We start from the raw sequence: 8,611 nt of genomic DNA, 5'->3' as shown, positions 1-8,611 counted from the left end.
CTGCAGGCAAACAGCATGCGCTACGAAGTTATAGGAGAGAGTCATCGAGCATGTCCAACAAGCTTCTGGCACTCTTTGTACAAAAGCTAAAATGCAAGTTTTATAAAATATTGACCTACAAAGATTCGACATGTTCAACAACTGAGTGTTGCAGAAATACATGTGTTGCAGTGGATTTGTGGTCACACAAGAATAGACGGAGTTCGAAACAATGATATATGTGATCGCCTAGAGGTAGCACCAATTGAAAAAAAGCTTGTCCAACATCGGTTGAGGTGGTTTGACCATTTCCAAAGAAGACCTCAAGAGACACCAGTGTATTGTGGAGTCCTAAGCCAAACTAATAATATAACAAGAGATAGAGGAAGACCGAAATTAACATAGAGGACAATAAAAATATATTTGAAGGCTTAGAATATACCTATATATATTTATGCTTGAAAAGCAGCTATTGAAGTGACTGAACCGTGACTTAGGGCTCTGGATGGGTTTCAACTATAGCCTATCCTAAATTGCTTAGGACTAAAAGGCTATGCTGTCGTTGTTGTTCCTGCAGGCAAACAGCGGGCCGCAGTACAAAATAAGAAATTCCAGCTATCAGACAACCAGGCAATTTGAACAGAGTATAAACGCATTGAGAACCACCAAGCGAGACAGGGCAAGTAAATAGCAGTCTGCTTATAACTAATTGGACGAAAGTCAAGGGTTTGCATAGCATCATTCAAATCCGTAACTGGAAACATCAAAGTGCTCAATCCACGGGGCACCAAAACTTGCACAGGGAAAATCTTTTTATCTCTCAGGCGCTAAGACACAGAACACACAAGTACGATATTCTGACAACGCCTATCACATGAACAGGTTGGGCCTGGATGCCTTGAAGGTGGTCTTGAGCTTCCTGGTGGGTGGCCTCACCTTGCAGTACACGAGCGGGAACTTGATCTTAGAGTTGTGGAACTGCTTGGTGTTGTCCCTCTTGCACAGCTTGAAGTGGACCGTCGCCGTCTTGATAATCTGGATGCAGGGGGACCTCACGCGGTGGCGGGAGGCCATCTCGTTGTACATCTGCTCCACGGCACCGTTCAGGGTGGTGTCACGGTACTCCTTGTACATATTGTGGTAACCTGTCCTGCTCTGGTAACGCAGCCAGATGCCATAGTTCTTGATAGTGGTTGGGTTGCGCTCAAAGATCTGAGAAACATCAAGCGCATTAAGAAGCAGATATGGATGGGCAAATAAAACATAAGAGAACAAGTGACTTTGGTATTGCAACCACATCCTCATCAAGCTCTGGCTATATCTATCTAGGGCAGGCTAGAAAAAAGACACCAATGAAACCCATCAACAACTAACAAAATTTCTAAATAGCTAAGCACCATTCGACAGATATTACTAAATCAACTTATGGTAAGTTTGCCACCACAAAATGATGCCAGACCACTACATATTACAAATTCTGGTCATCAAGGTTCTTATGCATCGCGAAGTATGGTATGGAACATATGTTTTTCAACAATGGGCACTGCCATAGCTGCAACAGGATTTTGACATGAATTGAAAGTTTGGAGCTCTACACTGAAAAGTGGAACACATGCACTTCCTATGTTTACATTAACAGTACTTGTCAGTTTTGACCCTGATTGATCAAGTAATGGTAAATTTAAAAGTGACAAGCAAATGCAAACTGAGGAAGTGTGATATCACTTCTGCAGAAACAGAAACAGAAACAGAAACAGATATGCTTGTGCTTGTGCATCAAACGTACTCCCTCAATTCTTTAATATGGTAAACGTACTCCCCCAAATCTTTAATATGGTAGTATTCAATACCACAGTTTCATGTAGAGCAGCACCCACTCATTGCTCAAATAATCAGAGAGCAAACCTAGTACATACACGATTGACAAATTCAGAGCCCAGTACATAGCCCAAAATAAAACCTAAGATCTCTCTACATTGAAACAAGGGTCATCCCTACAATTTAAGGGTTTTGAGCTCTTAATTGAAGAATCACCGAACACATAAATTTCATCTATTGAACTTAACTAATCAATGATGAAGTAAGAGACATTATCACTAATCTGGCCAGGAAGGGCATAAACTTCACGACATAACATCAGCAATGGCAACACACCAACGAAAGCTATCTATGGCATGCTGGCAATACTAAACCATTCGATCCACACCAATTCATAAAGCGTAGCAACGTTCAAGGTAAGAGGCTAAAGGATTGGTTGTACCTCGTTGATGGCGAGCATCTGGCCATTGCTCTTCTTCACCTTCTTGAGCTTCCTCAGGAAGTACCTGCGCGCAGACAAGCGAGACGCCATCGTCAGAAATACGCACCGAATAGGCAATCAGAGAATCCTAGCATCGGCCCGAGAGTGTACAGCACTGACCAGAACTTGGACTTGGCGCGAACCTCGTTGGTGGCCCAGAGCTTCATGCGGTAGATCTTGGGGTGCTCATCGGTCGGGGTCGGCAGCGCGCGACCCACCACCTGGTACTGATGGAACTGCCGCGACCGAAACAGATCACAGAAAAGCGGTGGAGATCAGCGACACCGGGAAGAGCAAAGACGCGGCGGATCAAGACAATAGGAGGCGGAGAAGACGGCGGCGGTAGGCTTACCCTGTGGGCGACCATTTCGGCGAGCTCGCGAGCCTGGAGGGGCGGCGGACGTCTCCTAAAACCTAACAGGGAAGATGGCGGCCGACTAGGGAGGACCCGGAGGCGAAGGAGTATTTATGTGCTGGGGCGAGAAACCCTAACGGGCCGTGTATTGTGGGCCTGAATGCTTGATTAGTTTGTTCGAGTCAAAGTAGTGTACTGGGCCGATAACTGTTATCTCGGGCAACAATAAATTGATAGAGGCTTGCTCAAAAAAAAAAATAGTAGAGGCTCATTTGTTGCATTTTCCTTTTTTCTGATTTTTGTCTTCCTTACTTTTTAGTCTATCTACTTTCTGGGGATTCTTGACCCTTGATGTATTGTATAATATCTGAGGCTGTCCAGTGGGCCAGTCCTGCATCTTGCAATTCATTGGAAAACAGAAAATCCGCAATTTACACAAGGTATCTTATATATGATATGATGCAGTGCTGCTTACAAGAAGCAGATGGTACATTACTACATTTAAAATTTCATTACAAATTACTGGAGTACATATGGACATAAGAGAACATGGACGTTGCTCCACACTTTTAATACACACAGATATACAACGCAAGTATACATCCATTGTCTTCTTTGGAGGCAATTCACCACACGTGTGTTCCTTTAGTTACCCCAAGGAGGATGGCAATCGCAGCAACGACGGCCTGTCACATCAAATTCGAAGCAAAATCAGCTTGAGATTCAGAAAAAAAAATGGAGTTAAGATAAAATGATACAGCCAGCAAACAATCACATTCAATTTAGCAGTAATGTACAGTAAATGTAAACTTTCAGCAGATTACAATTTAAAATCAGTAATACTAGGTATGTTTAGTACACTTAATTTTTAGTTTCAGTTGTTACAGCAAAGACTACTAGCTCAATCTCAAATTCCATTGGTGAAATAGGCAGCAGGGTTGCATTGTATTAATAGAAATGAACTTACAGCAATTGTGCAAGCAACGTATCCTGGTTTCTCTCGGTGGTCATGTACCCGCACACATATCAGAACGAAAGCTCCAATGTACCATGGAATGGCCGCAAGGAAAAACCCAGTAATGAACCTTGTTCGAGGAAGAGAAATAAAGTTTGTTAGTAGTTCTGTATAACTTCCGAAAATACAGGGAAATAACACATGTACAGAGGCAGAGACACTCACAGACACCAGCCTAAGCTGAGGCCACAACATGGGAGACGCCTCACTCTCACAGGTCTTCCTTCAGCAACAGGACCATAGCCTAAGGGGCCAAAAACCATATCATCATTAATATAGATTTCTATTTTTCATGTTCGGCACACATTTATTCGATATCGCCACAGTGTAGTTTGTGCAGATTAGCTATGTTCAATTTCTTGTATGCTTTCAGAAACCAGAAGTCACTGGCCCGCCGCAATCACTTTTAGTCAATGGGAGCCACTCAAGAGACTGGGACCGACCGGCCCCGGTTAGCCCCCTCCCCCCCCCCTCCGCCGGCGGCCACCCCGGACGCCGCCGGTTGCTGCTCCGGCTCCGCTGGCCTCCCTCCTTACCCCTCCCTTCCCTTCCGCCCCCTTTTCGCATGTCCCTGTGCCCGGTGCGGGCCGGATCTGGGCCTCCGCCAGATCTGTGCCGGGCACTCTCCTCCCGTCAACGGTGGCTACCCTGGCCGTCGCTGACCGCTTCACTACCGCTCCTCCGCCTTCCCCCTTCCTTGCGGCCACCCGCATTCCTCGATCTCTCTTGCTCCGCTATGGAGAACGGCTCTCCTTCTCGCCGCTCCTGGGCGGACGAGGCCGACGATGAGCTCCCTTCCCCACGGTCCTTGGGCGCGGGGTCCCCGGGTCTCTTCCCGGGCGCGGCGGCCTTCGGTGAGAGTCCGTCGCCGTCGGAGCTGGAGTTCGGCCGCGGTGACAGGATCTCCTTCAGTGACTCCGAGGACTACTCCGACTCTGAGCCTCCCTCGCCGCCTCCAGAGGGGAAGGGCAAGGCTGCTGCTGCTGCTGCTGCTGGGCGCCGCCACCGTCGTCGTTGGCAAGAGCAGGGTTTGTCGGGCTTCATGGCGGCGGCACGGCGCGCGCACCCCACGTTGGAGTCCGTCCCGGTTGATGCTCCGCTGCGGCGTCGAGCCTCCCCCTCGAGCGTTTGAGGAGCCGGATGCGGATGGGTTCTACAGGGTGCGGAGTCATCGTCGCTGGCGCCGTTGCTCGTCGCCAAAGCAAGCGAAGCCAGTTCCCCCTGCCCTTGTCGGCCTTTGCTTCAATTGCTTGGCTGACAACCATGTCAAGGCGGATTGCACTTTCCCAGCGAGGTGCTTCAACTGCTGGTGTGTGGGGCACCGCACATTCGCCTGCCCCCTGCCTCCTCGGCCCTCGGGGGGCAAACGGGCGCGCTCGCCACCTCAGGAGGGTCGCCGCGTGGCCTCGCGTCGGCTGGCCGTCGGGCGACGGCGTGCCCGTGTCTTTGCGGCGGATGATGACACGGCTTCCGCGCGGTCTGCCTCCTTGGGACGCGCATCGTCGGTTCCTCGTTGCTACGCTCCACCGACTCCACCACCACCGCTGGCTGATGACAGGGGAGGGACCACGGGCCTAGAGGCGTCGGCTGCTGGACCGGAGGGCCGCCCGGCGCAGCCGCGTTGCAGTGAGTTTGTTGTCGAGTTTGTCGTCCCTCGCTCTGCGGAGCTGCAGGCTGCCGAGGACGAGCTAGGCCTAGCCCTTGTCGCTTGCGTTGGTGGTACCAGGCCCTCGGTGTCGCCGGCCATGATGAAAGGTCCTAATGGCCAGGAGGTGTGAATAGCCTAATAAAAATTTCTACAACACTTAACATAATGGTTAGACAATTATGAGGCGAAGTAAGTGTTGCACCAGCCTACTCAAAGTGCAAGTCACTTACCACAATTCTAGTTTAGATAAAATCTATTCACACAATAGCTATGACATTATCCTATGTTAGTATGCTCTCAAAGGCTAACTAAAGAGCCACACCAACCAAGCAAGCAAGCTCTCACAACTAGTTACACTAAAGAGCTTGACAACTAGTTTGTAATAATGTAAAGAGAGTGATCAAGAAGGTTATACCACCATGTAGATGAAGGAACCAATCAATCACAAAGATGAATAACAATGAAGACCAATCACCTCGGAATTAATGATGAACACAATGATTTTTACCGAGATTCACTTGCTTGCCGGCAAGCTACTCCTCGTTGTGGCGATTCACTCACTTGGAGGTTCACGTGCTAATTAGCATCACACGGCAAACCATCGATAGGGTGCCGCACAACCAACACAAGATGAGGATCACACAAGCCACGAGCAATCCACTAGAGTACCTTTTGGCTCTCCGTCGGGAAAAGGTCAAGAATCCCTCACAATCACCAAGATCGGAGCCGGAGACAATCACCACTCTCTGCTCAACGATCCTCGCTGCTCCAAACCGTCTAGGTGGCGGCAACCACCAAGAGTAACAAGCGAAATCCGCAGCGAAACACAAACACCAAGTGCCTCTAGATGCAATCACTCAAGCAATGCACTTGGATTCTCTCCCAATCTCACAAAGATGATGAATCAATGATGGAGATGAGTGGGAGGGCTTTGGCTAAACTCACAAGGTTGCTATGTCAATGAAAATGGTCAAAGATGTGAGCTTCAACGGGCCATGGGGCTTAAATAGACGCCTCCACGAAATAGAGCCGTTGTACCCCTTCACTGGGCACAACTCGGACTGACCGGACGCTCCGGTCATGTTGACCGGACGCTCGACCTCAGCGTCCGGTCGCCCAACGACAGCCACGTGTCCCGACTTCAACGGTCACTTGAGTTCTTGGATTCGCCGGGTTCGGTGGACGGGAGTTGCGCTTCGGGTTCGGTGGCCTTGGCTTCGCCGGGTCGATCAAGAACGGACCTGGCGAGCATTGCCAGACTGCTTGGCACACGGCAACTTTGGAAAACCGGCGCGCCGCCGCGTATCAAATTCTTCTTCTGGCTTGTTATGCATGGAAGATGCTAGACGGCACATAGGAGATGGTGTCATGGACTTCAAGAAAGTAACACTTGCATCATCTGTGACCAAGCGGTGGAAACAATGGATCACATCATCCTTGGCTGTGTCTTCAGCAGGGAAGTGTGGGCATCATGTCTGAGAAGATTTCGTTTATAGGATCGTGTGCTTGTTCGGGAAAGTGATGTCATGCTATGGTGGACGGACTCTAGGAAGTGCCTGCCCAAACCGATTCGTCACGGTTTCGATTCCTTGTTCTTCCTTGTCGGTTGGACGTTGTGGAAGGAAAGGAATGCGAGAACCTTCAATGGGACGCCAAAGTTGGTGGCGCAGGTGCTCCAAATCATTGAAGATGAGATTATCATGTGGATTGCGGCGGGGTACCGGCACTTGGGTGCGATGAACTCGCTTCGTCGGGCGGATTGAGGTTGTTCGTCGTCTTAGTCGCGAATTATGTGTACTATGTAATTACAACCACGTGCGAGCCTGGTGAGGGGATGGCTAACTGTAATCTTTGGATTACTGTGTCGGTGCGTCGCCTATAACAAAACTCTATTCCTCTGCTTAATGAAGTACATGCCTAAGCACGTTCTCGGAAAAAAAAACTTTTGGTCAATGGATTCAATTATCTCAGAACTACAGAATTGTATATCATTGCTTCCATCAGGAAAAATCTCCAATTATATAGCTAGTGTTCACAACAATGGTAGCTCAACAGTGGTTAAATTTAGCACAACTAGTTTGAAGATTAAAATCAACTAATCCAGTTTTCATTATCATAACTTGCAGTCTACCCAAGAACAAGTGCTAAGGTTCTGAATCGGTTCACCGGATCGGCAATCATCAGCGAACGCATCACAATCGCTTTTGGTCTGTGGATCCAATCATCTTAGAATAGATGAATTATATGCCTTTTCTAGTTTGCTTCTATCAAAAATATCTCCAATGTCCCTACCACCTGAATTAATGTTATAGTAGTGGTCACAGCTGTGGTAGCTCAGCAACAGCTAAATGAAGCGAGCAAGTTTGGAGATTGAAACCGATTACTCCATTTTCCTTATCATGGATTGCAGTCTACCAAAGAACAAGTGCTAAGGTTCTGAGTCAGTTTATCAGATTGGCAGTTATAACCTGTGAATTTGCCAGTTTGCCTCACGTGGAATCTAGATCATGAACCAACATAAATCAATCAAACAACTCCACCATGAAAGCCTCGTAAATACTTCGAATCGCACTCGCACCCCCAGCTGCATCTTTTCCCCACCACACAGCTAAGCTAAGCAGCGCGAGCAAACAATCTCAGCGAAAAAGAAGACCCCCACCATACCTGGCACGGCCTGGTACCCCTGGGCGTAGTACGGCTCCGCGGGCGCGTAGGGCTGCTGCTGGTGATAGCCGCCGCCGCCGCCGCCGAACCCGGGAGGCGGGGCAGGCTGCGGGAACCCGACGGGAGGTTGCCGAGGGCCCTGGAACGTGCCGTACCCGTACTCCTGCGGCGGCTGGCCCTTCAGGTGCGGCGGCTCCGACGGCGGGAGGCCGGAGGAAGAGTAGCCCCCGGCCTTTCCGCCGTCCGCCTCCGCCTCGTGCCTCCCTCCCATGGGCGATGGGTCGACCGTTGACGAACGCGACGGGCTGTGGTGCGCATGTCGTCGCAACAGGACTACAGGAGACGCGCGGTGGGATCTGGAAGGACACCGATGACTTGATGAGTGACTGTGAGTGATGACTAGGCGACGCCGACTCGCCGAGAGAAGTAGTAGTTGGTAGTTGGGGTGGGCTGGGCTCGGCGGGCCCCTCTATTTGGATCAGGTGGTGGGCCGGGTAGTGTGCGTTAGGTCTGTTGGACGAAACGGAGACCCAGTAGCAATGGACATCAGGACATGGCAGGTAGAGCCCATGTAGTACTGGTTTCGTGATCATGGGCCGAATCGAGCCCATGTACCTCGGCCAAGTGTCAAGCATTTGAGCAATCGGATAC

The 8,611-nt window shown here is 49.6% G+C and overlaps 2 protein-coding genes across 2 annotated transcripts; both read right to left on the bottom strand.

Annotated features, from left to right (window-relative positions):
• Positions 1-660: 660 nt before the first annotated feature.
• On the bottom strand, positions 661-2,785 carry LOC136511677 (large ribosomal subunit protein eL20-like). The gene is made up of 4 exons (XM_066505720.1): positions 2,631-2,785; positions 2,399-2,514; positions 2,240-2,303; positions 661-1,191 (listed from the first exon to the last, which is right to left on the bottom strand). Exons 1-4 carry the CDS (start codon positions 2,643-2,645, stop codon positions 850-852), a joined length of 537 nt encoding a protein of 178 aa, XP_066361817.1. The 5' UTR covers positions 2,646-2,785; the 3' UTR covers positions 661-849.
• Positions 2,786-3,063: 278 nt separating this feature from the next.
• On the bottom strand, positions 3,064-8,299 carry LOC136511678 (large ribosomal subunit protein eL20z-like). Its single transcript, XM_066505721.1, has 4 exons — positions 7,961-8,299; positions 3,814-3,892; positions 3,601-3,718; positions 3,064-3,319 (listed from the first exon to the last, which is right to left on the bottom strand). The coding sequence occupies exons 1-4, from the start codon at positions 8,229-8,231 to the stop codon at positions 3,260-3,262; spliced, it is 528 nt and encodes a 175-aa protein (XP_066361818.1). The 5' UTR covers positions 8,232-8,299; the 3' UTR covers positions 3,064-3,259.
• Positions 8,300-8,611: the final 312 nt, after the last annotated feature.

This window comes from Miscanthus floridulus, chromosome 16 (genome assembly GCF_019320115.1).
Source record: "Miscanthus floridulus cultivar M001 chromosome 16, ASM1932011v1, whole genome shotgun sequence".
NCBI lineage: Eukaryota > Viridiplantae > Streptophyta > Magnoliopsida > Poales > Poaceae > Miscanthus > Miscanthus floridulus.
This window is presented reverse-complemented; position numbering and strand designations above follow the sequence as displayed.